This window comes from Excalfactoria chinensis, chromosome 7, assembly GCF_039878825.1.
Source record: "Excalfactoria chinensis isolate bCotChi1 chromosome 7, bCotChi1.hap2, whole genome shotgun sequence".
Lineage (NCBI taxonomy): Eukaryota > Metazoa > Chordata > Aves > Galliformes > Phasianidae > Excalfactoria > Excalfactoria chinensis.
In genome coordinates this window covers 22,171,166-22,190,725 of record NC_092831.1, presented here as the reverse complement: position 1 = coordinate 22,190,725, position 19,560 = coordinate 22,171,166, and the positions used below count along the sequence as shown (strand labels likewise).

At 42.6% G+C, this 19,560-nt stretch overlaps 1 protein-coding gene across 2 annotated transcripts in view; it reads right to left on the bottom strand.

The window, feature by feature from the left end:
• Window positions 1-890: 890 nt before the first annotated feature.
• CYP20A1 (cytochrome P450 family 20 subfamily A member 1) overlaps window positions 891-19,560 on the bottom strand; it is a 22,119-nt gene continuing 3,449 nt past the window's right edge. The window contains exons 4-13 of one of the 2 annotated variants that reach the window (XM_072342356.1): window positions 18,340-18,485; window positions 17,520-17,687; window positions 16,752-16,830; window positions 15,605-15,720; window positions 15,140-15,194; window positions 13,629-13,749; window positions 12,682-12,793; window positions 11,965-12,029; window positions 10,004-10,093; window positions 891-9,853 (exon numbers count right to left, since the gene is read on the bottom strand). In XM_072342356.1, coding sequence (XP_072198457.1) covers window positions 9,703-9,853; window positions 10,004-10,093; window positions 11,965-12,029; window positions 12,682-12,793; window positions 13,629-13,749; window positions 15,140-15,194; window positions 15,605-15,720; window positions 16,752-16,830; window positions 17,520-17,687; window positions 18,340-18,471 — 1,089 coding nt within the window. In that variant the 5' untranslated portion in view covers window positions 18,472-18,485 and the 3' untranslated portion in view covers window positions 891-9,702. The remainder of the gene's footprint in view (window positions 9,854-10,003; window positions 10,094-11,964; window positions 12,030-12,681; window positions 12,794-13,628; window positions 13,750-15,139; window positions 15,195-15,604; window positions 15,721-16,751; window positions 16,831-17,519; window positions 17,688-18,339; window positions 18,486-19,560) is intronic. The other variant, XM_072342355.1, reaches the window with a different exon arrangement.

Sequence of the window (19,560 nt, the reverse complement as noted above, 5' to 3'; positions counted from 1 at the left end):
GCCACATGTCTCCATTCCCACAGACGATCAGGACACTGCACAGTGAAAGCTGACATCTATATGTTGGCTTAAAAACATTTTACTTGAGGTCCCGAGAAGACATCCCCTCTTTCCACCACCTTGTCTTGCACTGAAGCTCAGATTTAACTCTTCTCTTTGAAAAGAATATAAGCAGAAATGTTTCTGTGGGCATGTAGCCTTACTGGTGGATACCTGGTCACCTCACCAAAATCAGCTTACCTGTCCTGCTATAAAAAATATTTCTCCAGCTCTTTCACCAGAGTGCTTAAAAGCACCACCCTGCATTGGCACAGTTTGCAAACTACCTGCAGATCAGCTTCAGGTCACTCTTCATAGTTAAAGCAGTGACCTGATTCTCAGGTAGCATAGGGTCACTGCACAGATCTGGCACAGATTTCTCAAATGAGACAAGCTGTCTCTGTTCATTCTCTTTGTATGAGCAGACCTCTGAAATCATATGCATGCAATCCTGCATCTTGGGACCATGATGAAAGCAGAAGTCTCATCATAAGAAAGCTACATTACTTATGATTTTATGATGGACATACCCAGGAAAAATACACCTTCCCTTCCTCCAGCAACTCAAGCCCACATCAGGCCAGCTTACTGCTATCACCTTGTGGGCAGGCAGAGATTCAGGACAAAATGTAGCCCTAGAATACAAAGCAGGACCCAAACACCCAACTACCACACATCAACCAGCACATAGGCTTTGATCTATCTCATACAAGTAAAAGGATATTTATTTTATCCATCTTTGTCTCTTTAGCACTGTGTGCAGCTGGGGTGTACAGCAGCCACAACAGTGGTTTCTAGAGCCCCTACTACTTCCACATCTGAGGAATGGTATTGCTGCAAGAGACAACCCTCCTGTGGGGCCAGAGGTGAACGGCTCAAAGGTTGGTCACCCTTCACCTAAGCATCCATAGCTGAGCTATTACTGAAGGATAAATAAAGCTGAGCTCTGCTGTTCAGGGACATCATACAGGTCTGTGCACAACCCTGGCCTCACACAGAGATTTATTTGAATCAGGAGCACCAAGGCAATTCTTTCTCTAAATAGCCTCATTCCTTGCTCTGTGTGCTTGCTACCCACGGAGCCTAGCTATGCTTTAGTTCCCCCCCCTTCTCTCTGTGCTTTTCTGCAGTGTATATCTGCTAAATATAATCTGACAGCTTACTTGCTCAGGTCCGCAGCCTCAACACCCATGCAATGCTTCTCTGTGCCAGAAGCTCTATCTTACAAGTCAAGCTGTAGTCTCCCTCCCACCTCATCTTGCATGAGAAATGAGCACATCCTTATGTCCTCTCCATTTTCAAACACATCTTTCTTGTCCAAAGGGGGGTCATACAGCCATTTGGGTAGCATCCCCCTCAACTATCTAGCAGCCTCAGAGCTACACAACCAAAAATTATTTCTTCTGGTTGTTTTACAAATGCCAGCCGGTCCTCAGCTCTATTCAGTTCATCTTCTTCCACTAGTACTATTTTTGGCTTAATTCTCCATCTCCTTGAAACCATCACACATGTATGACTTCTCTGCACAAGGTTGCTCCCACATTCATGTAGTATCTCCCTATTCTTTAATAGCAGAATTCAACAGCTTCAAAAGGTGCCACATTCCACCAGTGTACATCCACCAAAATGTCTGCCTTGTAGCAGTATTATGCAACTGAACCTCAGGGGCCTACTATTTATTCTAGAAAAATCTGGTCCTCAGCAACATCTCCAGTCAATGGGCTCATTTAGCCACTTGGTAGCTGTGCTCCTTGATTCAGGAATCCAGAGCTCATTAAGTGAGTACTGAGTGTTGTTTAAGTATATACATTGCTGGGATAAAGAGAATGATTCAGGGTGCATACTGGCTATCATTTTATTTACCTTAAAAAACATGTCTGGGAGCTTGGTGAATTCAGCAGCTAAACTGAAGCAAAAAATGCCCATAGTAGCCATTGTCCTCCCTTGCCTCCTCAGGTACCAGCAGTATTTCTCACTCCTTTCCATTAACTACCTTCATTATCGCAATGTCTGCCCATATGAGTAATTGAGTGAGTCACATCAGCAAAAGACTTGGTGAAGTTTTATGAGGAAGCTACACTGTTACTTTTTTTTTTTCTTTTTTTTTTTTTTAAGTCACAGTTTAATTTACAGAATGAGGATTTTTAGCTGTGATGACAATTTCGAGACCATCGCAGTAGTGGGAGAAAGAAACAGAGAGGTGATAAGAATTTCCAGTTCTTAAGGGTAATTTAGAAAATGCAATTGCTCGGCTCAGTTCATCACATCAGAACAGTACAGCTATAAAAAATATAAAGGCTAATGCAGGATGTAGGTTTGCAGTATTTTTATCTTCACTGTGCAAAAGTCACCATCAAGCTTCCTTAAGCACAAAAGAGGTTCACAACACACTACGGCATATAAAGCAGTAAGCCCTATCTAGCTATTGCTACTATGCAGCTACTGGGATACAAAAACCAGAGACCTGATCCAACAACCCCTACATATCATTTCCTTTTTCTTTGCATTGTGCTGCTATACTGGATTTGCAGAGACTTCTAGGCACTTAGTCAGGTAGGTGCTTAGTGGGGTATTCAAAATTCAAACACCTGAACAGTTTCAAAAACTTGGTTTGTAAAAGCCACAGCTATTTGCTAGGCTAACATAGGAATAGTAAGTAGCACTGAGTGCAATCAGACAGCATAAATAACAGTCACGGTCATACAAAGGTTTGCAGGCACAGGCCTATGCCTGAGGTTAATTTAGAGCAGAGCGCTAGCAAGCTCCTTCATTTTACAAGAATACCACAAAGTCAAGGTGCAGGCTTCTACAAATTTAATAGTGTTTCCACCATGCAGAATTCATAAGTGCTCCAAACACTTTCTGTTAGCAAATACCCTGCTCACCAGTGAACGAGGGACATCTGTAGCCATTGGTTCAGCTTCTTTTTCACAATATGCAATGGTGTATTCTTGCAGGCATCCCTGTCAGCTCCCATTAACTCACATGCTTCATTCTCTCAAGTCACCTTTCCTCCACTCAGGCTCCTGGAAGAGCTTGCAAAAGCAGGACAGCTACATTGCAGAGCCAGGACATGGTCAGAAGCTAATCTGCCACACAGTGAGCAACCTACCAACTTTCTCCCCAAGTACAAGCAGCCAGCCTGCCTGAAGGAAGGGCTTTTTGGCCTGGAAGCTCCATTTGCAGGGCTTAAAGCCATGTGAGGATGCTCATAACTGCTACAAGGGAACAGCTCCCTGGCACAGCAGCAATCCATTTACAGCCATCTACTGCCCATGGTGTCCCAAAACCCATTTCCGTAACAAGTACCTGAGGATCGAGTAAGAGTCAGCTTGTGACACACTGGATGCTGACAGTTGCCAAGCAGAGACTGAAGTTGCTGCACTTCTGCTACTTCCAGACTTCCTGCATCTTCCAAGGTTCAGCCGTAAGGCAAATGTATGGAACAAGAGCATCAGCGTGTAGTGCAAAAGGCACAGCAGCCTTAACTAAAATGAAGGAATGAACATGATATATTTAATCAGTAACTCACAGCTAATAAGCCCAGCATCAGCAAGTCAGTTGCTTTTCAGTCCGAGAAACTACAGATGCATTGTCATGTTAGTGCTGACATGAGGGCATGAATGTTATTCCCCAAATTGAAAATAACTGATAACACTGAACTCCAATAGAATCCAAAAGTGATAAAATTCAGATTTTTTCATACTGCCCATTAGGCTTTATCAGTGAAGATGTAGGGACATTGATAAGTTACCTTACCTAGATCTGAGTTTATTCTGTATCAAGGTCTCAGCCAAAACATAGCAATAATACAAGGTGCTGATTTCCACAGTCTGACAACACAGACTTGCTTTTTCAGACACCCTTATTTGCTTACCATTGCTCATCTCAAAAGATCAGTGAGCAAATATATGATTTATATTTTTTATTGCTTTTCTCTTTAGTATTGTTTCCTCGATTCATGGCCCAGGGATATTGGGACAGAGCCTGAAAACCTAATAGCGCAACTATTCTTTCCCACCCAGCCACCCCTCCCCAAGACTGCTGAACACAAATAGCTTGTAGAAATCATTTAGTCCATTGCTGAAGCACAGACCCTGAGCCAGCAGATATATAGCACTGTAGGAGCATCGGTTCGATCTGTTAAATTAAAGAACCGAATCCAGTCAGCAGCTATGCCTAGCAAGCTCTGGCTTTTCAGAGAGGCCACCCAGGGCCTTTTGCCATAAAAGTCTGAAAGGGAAGATGATCATTTTACCCTTGCTGCAGTGTCTGAGTCATTACTGAGTTGGAAGTGACTGTAAAAAAAAAAAAATAATAAAATAAAAATCTTCTTTCAGTGAGATAAGAAAGTTGGCAGCCAAGCAGGCACAGCACTGGCTGTCTCACTGCCAGGCTTGTGACAGAGCTGACCTGCCTGGGTGCCAGCAGGGAGGTGGGAGCACAGCATGCCAGTGCCCACAAAGAGCCCAGCTACGTGAAGATGGGAAAAGCTTCAAGGAGTGGCCCCAGCACTGATGCTCAATAAGCAGCGCAAACACGTATTGCCTAATAGCGTCACAGGAACATCCACTGCTTACCTGCAGTGATGTTTCACTGTCATTGCTGCAGACAAGGCACTCACCAGGGACACACTGCGTCTGGCTCCTCTGCATTCAGTTGTACTTCATCCCTTCATCTTCGGCCAAGACCTCTATCACCTTATCATTGCTATCACTGAACTGAGTGTCATCTATATAGATCTTGCTCTGAATTACACCAGATTTAGCCTAAAATTTGTCCTTGTGGCTTCTTACTGGCCTAGCACTGATCTAATTAAATTACTATTCTATTAAAGAGACGATCGAATGCTTGGGCCAGACTTGTCAGTGCAAATACAGAACTCTGACCAATACTTCTCACCTCCTGGAAAGACTTTTCTTTAACAGGAGCATTAACACCAGAGCAATTGCATATACTTCATTTATCTCAGGATCAGGCTCCTCTGTAAAAGAAGAAATGACCTGAAAAACATGGGAAAAGATTCCTTATGCTCCACCCTCCTCCAAATCTTTTTTGTGGGAAACTCAACTGTGTTTTGAATGCTAAAATTCACACAGATTTAAAAATACTTATCTTCAAGGAATGTTGCCATGGAAACCCTTATCTTTTCTCCTTCCCCACCCTCCATATGTGAGGAACGTTTTCATCATCTTTTTTTTCCCTGTGTGTGGTAGTTCCTCTTCTCCGTCTGCTACTGCCAAGAACCTGGCACTGAATCTAAAGAGATGTCAAACAGGCCTTTTGTTCAGTTGAAGACTGATTGCTAAAAAACAAACCTGAGCTCAACTAGAGAGAGATGCCAAAGTGGGTACACATTCTCATGCTGCAGAAAAAAAATGGCAATAATATTTTCCATCAATTTCTGCTTTGGACAAGTAGAAAGTAGCTATGAGCTGCCACCATTACAGCAGTTATACTTCTTGGTGGCATGACCCACTAGTGATGAACATTTGTGTCCTCTTTACAGGAGATCTTTTTTTCTCCTTTCCTCTCACTCTTGATAAAATGGGTATGAAAATGGGTGAAGTCCTGGATGCTCCAAGGACTTTCACGAAAGTACTTTTCTACCCACTCCCATTTGCCCTACAAAAGGATCCAAGCACAAAGTAAACCAATGATCTGCAGAATTCACTCTGCTGACCAGGATACATCCATATCCAAGGGTGCCTGCCAGGAAACGCTTCCTATAGCAGGAGCAGAAACTTTGGGAAGGTCAGCCATGGCCTTAGTGAGAGGTGAGACCTCCTGTTTTCAGTGAGAATGCACACAGCACCTGAGACAGTAGGATGACAGCACTAGGTAACTGTGGGTCAAGTAATACCAAAATGTTAATGAATGAACTATGCAGTGAGATAAATATGCAGTTTCCCCATTTTTGCATTGCCAGCATCCCTTGGTTCATGTAATTGGCTAATGGGGGAGCTGGCAAAAGAGCAGCTCCAAGCTACTTTAAATCAGCAAATGTCCACTCTGTCCAACAAACAACACTTACATTTGCAGCAAATAGGACAGAAGTTGCAAAGACCGCCCTTTCCATTTAATGTCAGAAAATAAAACGTACAGCCCTCAGCCCTGCATACCACTGCCATTACCAGCAAGTCCTTAAACTGCTGGGAAAAGGAGACAGATATTACTACTTTGCAATAACAGCTCTACATGCAGCCCAGGTTAACTGAAACCTAGACGTAACGCCACTCATGGTTATTTTGGAGGCAGTGGGAGGCTAGCTCAACAAGCTGTCTACTCCACAAAGTTATGTTAAGTGTTTAACCAGTAGTCACCAAGATGAGGGGCAGAATTATACACCTCTGTTAGCCACCATGAGAGTTAATTTGCAATGGCCTGACTGCTCCCAGCACCTGTGCTGGCTGCTTGCTTCTGATAGCAGCAGGTTGCACAGGCACTGAGATATATTTAGCCTCTTGCCTTCCATTAATTTGCAGCCTTCTGTTAAAGCTTGTTCTGCAGTAATAGTCCGAGCAATGAAATAACAGCTTTGCTGTATGCTCTTCAAAACCACCTAGCGGAAGTTGTGAAGTAGTTTTCTGGTGTAGGGATATGAAGCACAAAAAGCAATAGCTCCCTGTACTACATATGTACATATTGTACATTTCTGTTGAGATTTCAAACCCCGATTCCTAACAAACACAGCTAATTTGATCCAAAGGCTCAGAAGTTACTTCTTGTGAGAGGAGGAGAAAGGTAGAAAATGGTCAGACGTAAATGGGGGAAGACTACATCTTCCTTAGAAAACAAGGCCAAAAAAGTACCACTTGACAGAGTAAAAGAGACAACAGGTGAGGAGAAATGGAACAAAACCAGTATTTCAAGCTGCCAGCTGGAACATACTAAAACTCCATGAGAAAGCTCTGATCCATGAACACTCCCATATGAAGAAGGGGCTGCACAATAGGAGGAGCGACAGTTTGGCTGATCAGCAGTGCATTTTATCTTTAGAGTTAGGCTGTTGGAAACGATTGCCACAAAGAGTGGAATGGAAACTTACAGACTGCAGCAAACAACGTGGCCATGTCCTTGGTGTCACTCTGAGCAATGAATAAGGAATGTCTGAGAGGTCCTCACTTCTCTCCTTTCTCCCAAAGCGTAGCCTGAAATGATGAGTCACGGCCTTTTCTTGACTGCAGCAGTTTTAGCAAACACAAGCTGATAGTAGGCCTTGTCCAGCACTTTGGACCATGTTCTTCTCTCCTATCAATCACAGACTCCTGTAGCTTGATAACATAGCCCAGTCTGAGTACTGTCATATAGGATGCAACACCTGTACAGACTGAAAATTCTTAACAAAATACATTGAATTATTCCCTTTTATTCCTGCCAATGCTGCAAGGCAGTTGGCCCATATTGCTCCAGGTATACCTCCAGAAAGGTAGAGAAATACTTTTAAGAGGAGTATGAACAAATTACTCCTGGGAAGCTTTTCTGGTGTCTGAAAGCTTTACTCCTACCAGATGGCTTTACGAAAACAGATCTTGACCACTCAATTATATGACCAAGTCATCTATTTCTAGTCTGGTTCTTAGTAGGGCAGTGTTATTCTACCATTATTTTCCTCTCCATTTTGCTTCCTCTGTACACAGGGGATACTCTAAAGTAAAATCCTTTGCCACACAGATTTCTCCACAAGGCTTAGAAAACATCTGCAGCCTTTAAGAAAAGTAGGCATTTTTGCATAAGCAGTGAAGCAAAGGCTAACACGAATTGCCATCTGGGGACATGATCAACCTTCAGTCAAATGGAGGTCAGATTAGCAAGAGCTTTCTTGCAGTTCATTATAAAAATCAATGCAAGACAGGCAGCAAGATGAACTGCACAACCCTCCTTTTTCTGCCCAGTAGACAAAAAACAGCATAACAGTATCTTCGTCCTACCGTTCACCCACTACATGCTGCACTGCAGGGGGAGAATCTCAATCCTCACGGCTCCACTAAAAGCAGAGCTGACATATTAAACCCAAAAGCAGAATTTTCTTTGTCTGGTGCCCACAGAGGCTGGCATCAGATGTTAACCCTTCAAGAGCTGACAGAACTGCATTCAGAATGGCATTTGGCAGCAATCCAACAGCCAAAACATTTTTGTAAGTGTAGCAGATTTTCTGACCCGGAAGAGACAGAGAAAGGAACACTGTCTGCAGTTGGGAACTGCACTGGGAATTGCAACTACCCAGATAAATAAAACATATATGTCCCTAAGAGAAGTGTCCCCTGTTCGCTTAGGCAGTAGAAAGCAGCTCTAATGGAAGCTGCACATCCCTGAACCTCCCTGTGGCATGCATCAGTAGCTACGTGCAGAACAGCTCAGGCATACGCAGCTGCAGGCTGAGTAACAATTCTCCCACACAACACAGAATTTGGGTGCAGAGGGTGCTAACATTAAAGTTACATTTACAGGGAAAAGATCAAGATCAGATAAAGGGTGATCCTAAATAAAATGGGAAGTAGAAGAAACATAACCTGAATTAGGTCAGATAGCAATACTAGTACTGAGATAAACGGGTAAGAGGTTCCTGCCTTGCAAGCCATTCAGCAGGGTGGTCAAAAATCTGGCAAGGGCTGGCCTATGTTCTAGCCAGCAGAGAAAGAAAGAAGCAGGGAAAAGCACGTGAATGAGTGGCAGGCATGTGACGCTGCTTTGGCTGGCACTTGTTCTGGAGGACGAAGGTTCTTTGAAAGGCTTTTAACTTATTAAGCACAACATTAATTCAGAGCCCTATAAAATCAGCACTCTCTCTTTCCAGTACTTGCATGACCAATCTCATTGCTGACCGAGTGATGAATGAATTGCAAGCACCTGTCATCAATTTCTGATGCTGATTAGATTAGACACTGCTCTCCAAACTGTCAGGATGGAGAATCCCTTTCTCAGAGCTTTGTTCTGTGGTTTTATTTCATTTCATTATGTTATTACTAATGCTTCTGCTTTCTCAGGGGCCAAACCAATTTTATTCCTCCTCATTTACTAGCATTTTTCAGCCATCCATCCTCTTGCAATCCTACAGCACAGGAAGATTACATTTGCAGCATGAGACCCGATGGTGTAATTCTCACCCCACTTTCTTTTTCTCTCACACACACTCACGCACACTTCCCACAATATGTATCTGCTCATCTTGACAGTTATAGCTATAGCTCAAGGGAAGGAAAGACACTCTGAATAAAAATACCTATATATAGAGAAAGATATTGTCCTTGTGCCTTCAAGGTCTTATCCACTTGGGATCCATGAAGAATCATGACCTGCGGCACAGTCTCTTACCCAGATCTGCCTGCAGACAGGAAAGAGCTGGACTAACCAGAGGCGCAGTCTTCGACTAGCTGGCACTGAACAGTTCATAGATACACCACTGCACGGTTCTGTTGCTTCCTTTGCAATCTTTTGGGCAAAAAGTGTAAAAAAGCATACAGATTACATCTACTTTAATACAACTATTGGTTGAATTAGAAAAAACTACCCAAGGAGGGTACGCAGTTAGTAACGTGGAAGGTAACGAAATCTGCATGTAAAATTCCTTGGCTGAGTCACTGCATTGCCAGCATGATTCCCTCTAAGACACTTGCCCATATCTTCACTGCTGGCACATTCAGACCCTTGTTTTGCTTGTTCTTAGCTTCTTTTAGACACCGTTATCCAGGCTTCCTCCTTCGGTGAGGTTACCAGCTCATATTTGGTCTCCATGACTTGTCCTTTAACTGGGTGAAGGTACAGCTTTCTTACCAGGACACTCAACAGAACTGTAGCCACCATATAGGCAAACCTAAGGAAGGAGGCAGGAAAAGAGAATAAAAACCTTGCTATGAGGTAAATCTGACAAAAAACAACTGCCAGTTTGGACTGGAATAGGCTGAAACAATTTCCTTTTCTCTCTATCACAGAAACACACAAAAACCTGCTTTCTAATGCTCACCTCAACTCCGGGCACTCCTGGCTTCCTGAAAAACCCAACAAGGAGAAGTTTTTCATGGCTGAATCCTCGTTGAATCTCTCTGGGTCAAATCTGTGAAAGACAAAATACACTGAGTGCACACAGAACCCTTCCTCTGAATGCATGTTCACACACACACCAGAGTAAGAAACTGGCAATGACTCAACAGCAAAAGGCATCAATCCTCTCTCCAAATTATGCTGGGTAATTCCATACAGATATAGGAAGGTGACTGTGCATCTACTCCGTCTATGTTCTCTGTTGGTCAGCTGAGTCCCACTTTGGTCAAAATGCTTAATAACCAAGTGTGACGCAGGGCTGGAACTAGTAATGCTTTCCCTCTTAGCAATGGGTATTTAGCTTGAGTACACGAGTGAGCTGATGCTGCTACATGCCCTCTATTTCCCTCCAGGGCACACACAGTCTGATTTTTTTGTCTCCTCTCTCTATCCCACCAGTCTCCCTGCATCCCTCTCCCCCTCACACCTCCAAAAATATTTTCCATTTTTTTCCTTGCCCCTCGCCCTTCTCTTGAAGCAGCTGGTGTGTGTATGTGCATATGCTGGGGGAGGGAAGCTGGTGACTCATTCAAGTGAAAAAAGTGGCTTCCAGCATTAGTATGGTGGAGGCTGTAATAAAACTATTATCCAGGGTTTGCACAAGTTAAAACAAGGGTTCCATAATCAACTAACCAAAAGGAGGCTAATAAAATACCACTCAATTTAAATACGAGTTATTATAGAACAATAACAATAATAAAAAAAACAAGCAGGAAATATAGTGGATTTAAGGTAGTCAGTCCTCTCATTTTCTGCTAAATATTTCTGCATGTATTTCAAGCCTTTGGCTTCTTGTATAAACATCCAAGCTCTGCTTCTTCCAAGCTGAAACGGCATGTAGGTGCTGACCCTCAGTTAAAGCAACACCACGCTTACATTTCCCTTGAAGGGACAAATCACATATACTGAAATAGGGAAGAAATCATAGCTGTTCAGCAAAACAAACAAACAAAAAAAAAAAGGTAAGGCAAACAAGTACAGAGGTTATATATAAGGCAGATAGGTGAAAGGACTGCAAAGCGCAGATGTCCCATCTGTCACATAAATACAATCACAACCTCAACTCTCCTCCTTGGAATAAACACACTGTGATCATAGCAGTCCTCACTTTCCTTTAAATGCTGTCCCAGTGAAGCCCGTCTAAGCATCATTCTACTGGGCAATCCCTGCCAAGATGTTCATAGGTCAGATCATCAATGCCTGACTCTTTTGAAAGAGTCTGCAGGAGAGAACAAGCTCTGTTCTAAGGGCTTTCTTCCTTCTCCTAGATTTCAGCTGCCTCTTTTCTCTCTCTCCAGAATAACTGAGCCACAGTTTTTTCCAGCCTAAGTACAGTAAATGAAACTATCGTTAGCACTTGCCACCCAGAGGTCACAGTAAGCTACATTTATTTATTTTTTAACTTCCAATATACTAGCCTGAATCCAGTTTTGTTTCCACAAAGTAATGAGGTAACATTTCCTTTCCTCTGAAAACACAAAACTTCTGTCAGACATTTCCTCCCTTACAGCACTGTTTCATGCTGACAGTGATTCCAAAACCATCCAAATCTAAATCTCTCTCATCCACAAAAAACATTAAGACAAATTTACCAGTATTTGCCAAAGCAGTGTGTGTGAAAACAAACAAACCTGTAAATCTCTAACATACACACACAAAAAATCTAGGAGGATCATGACTTGAACTACCCCAAACTCCTGTCCAAGGAGACAAGGATCTTCACAAATCCAGTTCCTTACAGACTCACTCTCATCTCCAAAATCTGCCTAACACAGGCTCTGCAGCAAAGAAGGCTGTGCATGGAAGTAAGATCTGAAGAATACTAATTAGAATAAAAGGAAAGGAATTCATCTGGAGAAGAATAAGGGTATTGATTCTACTTACTTGTATGGTGATGGCCAAGATGAACTATCCTGCAACATCACACCAAGAGCATAAAGTACAAGTGTCTGAAAAGAAAATGAGGATACATACGTCAGACCAGAAAACACACAATTTATGCTATATCTGAACAGCTCTACAGGACAACAAACATTCTGTGGACCACTCATTTTAATAGGTCATTTAAAAACATCATACGTTACCACTCACCTACAAATTTCTATAATGAAATGCTCACATGAGGATTTTAACTTCTTAAGAATCATGCTGCAAATCTCGGTGGTTAGAGAGGGCCAGATCCCATTCCTCTACTCTTATTAGTATGTATGTGTATGCTTCTTTACTCTCTGCAATGGAAGGTACCACTCTCATGTAGAAAATATAGGTGATATGATTAGGCCTGAAACTATGCTATTGTTTGCACAGTTGAAACCACAAACCCCTTCAAAAAATTATTTATTCCCAGTGGACTCAGAGCCAGAAGCCAACCCACTCAGGAACAGAGCATGAATTCCTAGAGCCTATCCCATAGAGGAACTGCATGGCAAACTTCGACTAAAGAGTACGCTCAGATGACAGATCAGTTGCTCAGGTTAAACATGTGTCAGAAGAAATCATCTTCCTCCCTCAACCCTCTGGAGAAAGAAGTACGATGAAGAGGAAACAGGAAATTTCCCTCCAGGAAAGCAGGGTGGCCTAGTGCTCCTGGTACTCCCCTACCTCCTTGGGGACAGTATGTTGGTCGACTCTGCCCTCCAGCTCCTGCAGCTGTGCAGCAATGGGAGTAAGCTTTGCTGTCCGCACTGTCTCGCACAAGACTTGTCGACAGTATCTGCAATCAATAAAGCTTGGTCAATTTAACCCTTCCAGAAAGAAGCTTTTCCATGTCCTTGTGGTAGGAAAGGAGAACTTGATCATCTGCTGCCCCCCCTGGGCCCCACTCTGCTCCTGGAGCTGTCTTCAGCCATGCTGAGGGTCTTCTTTTTTTTTGTTTTTTCAGACAAAGAGTCCCAGCATCTTTTCAATAAGCATTAAATATCATTATCAGTTCATCAAAAATCTCTCTCATCCCACCTCTTTTAGACCTTCAATCAAACTAACAAACTAGAAAGGGTAAACACACCATTCCTTTTCCTATACCTCACACTCATACAGGAAGGAGCAAGAAATCCACGCTTATACTCCCCTTTACCGAAACCTTAACACTAGTCCCAGTCACACCATGACTGTTGTGAACCCCAAAACCAAATATACATTCAATTTCACCAATCTGATCCCTTGAGACATAGAATAGGATGAAGAAGTTATTCTCAAGTCTTTTATTCTGAATTACCCCTCCTCCTTAAAGGACTTCAGTTCCATTGATACAGGCAGGATTAGAGACACTTTACAGGGTACATCTTGGCACAGAGTGTTTTTCAAGCAGCTTAGGGAAAAGATTCTGTGCTCCCTTTCCCCATCAGTGAACCTCAAGGGCCTCCCCCTGAAGAAAGCATCCCATTCCCCATTATCTGGAGCCCTACAGTGGATCCACTTCCCAGAAATGTAGTAGCTTTTGGATACTTTCTCCTGATCCAGCATAGACAGGTCTCTAGCCTTTGGCACATGAAGCCCCTCTTCCCACTTCACAAGAAAAACTTTCTCTGCATTTCCTTACAGGCACCCACCTGAGTTGCTCGATTTTCTCGTGTGTAATTGGCCCCTTCCCCAGAACATGGTCCACCTCCTTGCAGAGATTCTGCTGTACATCTTCTGACATTGTCAGGAAATAGACTGCCCAGGTACACACTGGGGAAGGAATCAAAACAATACTGGATTCAGCAAATTCAAACCTTTATTAACTGTATTCAGCCTTTTTGCTTCCTGTATTTGCAAGATGATTTTTCTGACTCAGACAAGGGCGACCTCTGTTTACAGAGTATTGTACTGATTCTCTATTCAGTGTCAGAAACAGAGGTTGAACTCCAGTTAACAAGAGACTCTGAAAGCTTAAATTATCTTTCTAGTGCTATGAAGAGCTTAGGAAGCTGTGTATGAGACTGAGTCATTCAGCTTCACTGCCCTGGGGAAGAGACCTCACAGTCCAGCAAAGCAGCAATCAAAGCATGTCTCTTTCCCAGCCCTGTGGTCCATGAAACATGTAATGCTCTAGCAATCACCCCTTCTGGAGAACCAGGGTTATTAGATCAATCAGATGAAAGGCTGGTTTGTTCACAGCACCAGAAAATTCCCTGTCTGGGTTCCTGACAGGTAGGGAGAAGAACAGTACAGCTTTCTGCAGTATGTTGGCCAGCATTTTACATCCACCTTGTGAGGTACTCTGAAGATATCCTCAACAGTACATCAAAAAATAAACCATGCCTAAGAAATAAGTGTGTAGGATGCAGTTTCTCTAAAGCTACAAGATTGTTTCTACCACCTTTTGTCTATTTATGAGCACTATTGGGCAGCCCCTGAGGAGCCAAGCCCCTTCAAAAGACTGTCTTCCTGGAATATTTGGAGAGGATAATCTTCAGAGATACTGTTAACATAGATGCAAAATTTACTTTCCACATCTTTCAATATCCAGTAGCACCGGAGAGGTTTTGTTTGCAGTACCAGCCCCATTCACTGAAATACAAGACCTGATAATCAGGGGGTTAAGTTCAAACTACCCTCATATTATAAGAGTTTTTATAGAGCTTCAGGTCATATTTCCATTTACGTACTTACTTTTCCAAAATCCTTAAAAAAATCCCAAAGTAGCTCCTATAGGAACTCTTCCATATACGGAACACACCTATCCCCCAGAAATTCAAAGCAGCCAGTCACACCTCAGCACTCTGCTCTAACTTCTTTCCCACATAACAGAAGCCATTTTACATAACTATCTCTGAGATTTGCAATTTTTGGTGCTCTTTCATCAAATTTAGCATCACTTGACTAGGGTTAAGGGTCCAAACAAAAAGCAACAGGTTCACCAGAAGGCTAAGAAGGCTGTCAAACACAGCTTCAATTCACTGGCTGTGATGCTGTATTGAGTGTGCTGTAAAACTACCCGCTTCTATACCTTCGTAGCTCAGGAGAGACAAAATGATGGATATTACTTTTTATTCGCCTAAATTAAGTCTCACATCATCACGCTCAGTTTAAGACAGCTGAATCTGAGGACAGAAAGTTATTTATGATCTATACTTACAGTTAGCGGTAATAATGCATCCTGCCAAGGAAAAAATCATTGCATCTTCCAAAATCTAGGAAACAAAATCTAGTTCAGAGAATGAAGTCCACGGGATGCAAAGATTAAAATGAAGGAGTACATTCTCCACTCAAGCACATGAAATCTCTTTAGTGCAGAGAGCAGGAAATTCATCTCTAAGACTGAACTCTCTTACAGAACTTCCACTGTAACAGCACTTCAGACATGCTTAATACTAATACACTTCTGGTTTATAAAAATAGCAATGAAACAGTGGCAAGGAGAGCTACCAAGGTCTAATTCAAGTAAGCATGGCAGGACTGGAAAAAGAGCCAGAAAGAACACTGCCTTAGTTAGGAATTTGACCCAAATGCAAAAGCTTAGATTAACCAAAGGCTACAACATAATAAGATGCCAATCTAGTAGAACTCCATTAGTGTGCAATGACATAACATCTGTACAAACCTGCTGGTCACTAAGGTTCCCCTGTAGCAAGGTATCTATAAAAACATGCCTGTTGAATGATCTGCCTCGGCGCTCCTTTATGACTCTCCTTAAGGTAGACTCCATCTCTTTCAGAGCTTAGAGGAAAAGAAATGATTATTTTAATCCTGGTCATTCTTCTGAGAGCTGCAGAGAAGTGAATCCACCTCTCCAAACAGATTTTCAGACAATCGTCCTTGGTGGATTCACAGAAGCAGCCTGTTACATGTTAGTGTTAAATTTGGAAGGTGATTTCTCTTATTTAGATGAAAATGTAGGAATGAAATATCACCAGTTGCCTATAAAAAGCTAACTTTACAGGTATAACCAAGACATGTACTCTGTGAGCTGAAATCACACAAAGGAAGGTCAAATAATCAGTGTTGAACCACCACGTAATGTGTTTAACCAGCTCCCACAATTAAAATGTTTGAGCCAGATAACATTACTTTAATTGCCCGTGGAGTTACAATTACTCAAGAGTTATGGCACCTCTGCCGACTGATGGTCTCCCTTTTGCCAGGAGATCCACAGAAATGATTCCAAAGGAAAACGGTGCACAGACAGAGAGAGGAAAGTAGGGCAAGAATGGGAGGATTTAGGCACAAAGGTTCCACTCATCTCAAGATATCTGGGTGCCTAACTAATGATGGCTGTTGTGGGAACTACTAGGGGGAGCTTAGGACCCAAATGCTGCTAGCTATCTGGTTTAAGTGGCCCAATTCAGACACACTCAGGATCTAGAACTAATTCATTAGTTTTAGATAGATGTTATTCTGGTTTAAAATCTTATTAGTCAACACTGAAAAGCTTTAACTGTTAACTGTGACCAGTGTAGGTACAAGAGAGGTCAGAAGTTAAATAGACACAAAACAGGTAGCAAGTGCACAAAAACACAAGAACTATATCAACAATGGCTGGCTTGTCTCTGAACCACAAAACAACAATATCTTTTAATCTTCTGCCAGAATAAAGAGGATGCATCTGGTAGCTTGTGGCACAACAACAAACTGCAGAAAAGCCAAGACAGCTGGGCAAATCAAGTGCTTCCATATGCTAGATAATTCTTAAGCATTAGTTGGAGCGGAGGAGTGAAGTGGAAGGGAGACTGGATTTGGAAAGAACCTACCATCTTCATACAGCTTCTTCCTAGTTGCATTTTTGTCAAGGGACCCATCCAAGAAACCTTTCCCAATCTCTGACCAGATCTGAAAGAAGGACAAAGAGAAGAGCACTGTCACTCACCACAGGCAGGGACTCCTTCATTCTGCCCTACTCAGTAAAATGAAAACATTAAATAAAATGAAGTCTTCCTCTGAATATGAAACTAGCGTCCTCTTTCAGAACACCATGCCCTATTCTAGTTCTTACATGTATGACAACTGAAACCGAGTTGAAATGAAAAACCTGTAATTACAACTGTATGGGAAAAGGCATGGCCATCCTGAGTGGGAGATTAAACTGTTTCTTTCCCACCATATCACCAACAGACTTAACATCCCCAACTGTGAACACAGCTTCAGATTACCCTTGGTTTTCCCTCTCCACAATGCCACAGAGCCCTCAGAGGATCTCCAAAAATGCAAAATTCCACTGGCCTTCCCTGGAGATTTTAACTGACTTAGATATCAAACGCATCTCAATTGTCACTGCAACCCAATTCCTGCAGATTGTTTAAAAACACCAGGCCTAAGATTAATGACAGTAAGACCAATAGGTTCTTTTTGATAGTTTTAGCTTCAGACAGTTGAGTCAACAGTCCTCAAGCTCAATGTTAGCTTAATGTTGAAATCCCGGCAATAGCTCATGCTGTCCCTTACTAAACTGTACATGCAGACACAAGCTGTTGGCTTGGAAAATAGGTACAGGAAACTTCCTGGCTCTTTGTGACACTTACTGCATCATGGTGCCTGCGGAATCGAATGACTTCCTGGTCATCTTCAAAGCTGCTGCCCATAGCTGTCTGCGTAACAGACTTCATGGCAAATCCCAGCATATGCTGGCAGAGAGGTACGTGTTGAGCCTCAGGGAGGGAGAGCCATTTGGCTAGCAATTCTTCTGACAGCTTAAGAGGAAAGGAACTGTTAGTTGACAGTAATATCCACAGCCTATTTACCAAACAGACCCCAAACTGAAGACATTCCCACCTTAATTTCCTCAGATAGATCACACTTCCAAGGCCATGGTGTGCCTTTACACTTTGGAGGGTTTCCTTTCATTGTTAACTTGAACAGTAACATTCTGCCCCCATATATCCTGCCTGAGCCCAGAGTAAGACAGCCCTGTCCATATTCTGTTCCCTATATCTGATAAAATACCTTAAACCCTTTAATATGAGTAGCTCCTTATTGAGAAAATAAGACTGGCTGCTGGACTGAATCAATAAAACAGTTCTCCACTTGTCTGTGGTCCCAACAGCTGGTTTGTTGCTCCTCCCTCCTGCCTTGTAAAATAAATCTAGAAACCATATGCTCCAGGATCTTTAACTGCACCTGATGTCTTGGCATAAAACGTCACCAAACCTAAGTCTTTCTCTCAGCCCAGTGGAGCTAACAGGAACCAAATGCTCACACTGTGTATGAACAGCTGTTCTCTGTCTCAGGAGCTTAAAATTCCAGTATAAATTTGAATGCAACTTCTTTATCCCAGTAATCATTCTCATTAAACTTTCCTCTGTGAGCAACATAGGGGTTCTCTACTGTAAAAGAGCAAGTTACCTTCTGGATGAGAGCTAAGTTGCTTTGCAGGGACTTTGTCACACCACTTTCATACAGCTTTCTTCTCAGGTGGCTTTCCCCTGTGTCCCCATTCAGGCTGGACTGGTACCTCAAGAAGGACTTCAACATCATCTCAAAGGGATCAGCTGAAAATAAACAAAGAAAACATCATTTGAAATTCTATTCTGCACAGACACAATGAAAACAGTCACCTCTTTGATAGAGTGCTGCTGCTCCTGGGAGGTGAGCAAGGCATGGCTCCTTCACCAGGAATAGTCTCTTAGGGGTGTCAAGTTTCTCTCACTCCCCATGGATTAGGAAGTCATAAAGACTCTGCCCTGTGGCAGCGTACCATTCTGTGCTCAGTTCCTCCTGTGCAGGTTGCCTCCTAGCTCCACCAAGTTGCTTTTTTCAATATTTTTTCATAAAAATGCTTTGGAAGCTTGTTCCCAGCTTCCCTGGCTCTGTCATCAACTTGGTCTACCCTCCATTTTCTGTATCCACAGTTTGCTTCATTAGATCTTTTACTACAAATTTCATCACCAGGCCTCTACGTAATTAATGTGGTGAAATACATTAGGAGTCAATGCAAAACTGTGCAACTGAGCGTGGCATACAGCATGCTTTTCTGTTCCTGTAAACCTTTCTGTGAGTCTCACAGAACTAGCAGAATCTCTAAGCAGCTATTTGAAAGTAGCACAGTTTCAAGTAACAGATTTTCAGTGTTTATCACAGTCTGTTGTTTTTCCCAAATGGAGTGAAACCTCCAAGGCATCACAAAACATCAGGGCTGGGCTAGACATACCTGACTCTACCTACTGTGGATGTGATTAGGACGCCTAGCAGAAATCAGAACCTTATTATGCTCCTGGACAAACTCCCAATGAAACAATTCCTACCTTCAGAGTATTTACTATCACGTGACAGCTAATGAAACCAGAGGCATAAATACAGCGAACTAAATGTTCTTCCCCCACACCATTTTCTTTCCAATGTTTTATAGCTCTGCAGCTTACTCCATTTCCTTCTTCAAATGACAAGAAGTACGTGCACGTGCCTTGTGACACTACAAATGGTACCTGCAGCTCCGCATGTGGAGCAAGCTGTTATGTGACTTTAGCTGCTGCTGGCAATTTCCCCTCCATAGTACTTGGCCACAGAGTGATTTGCTATTAATACTACAATGCCCTGCTGATGGTAAAGCCCATCGGGCAAGCAGAG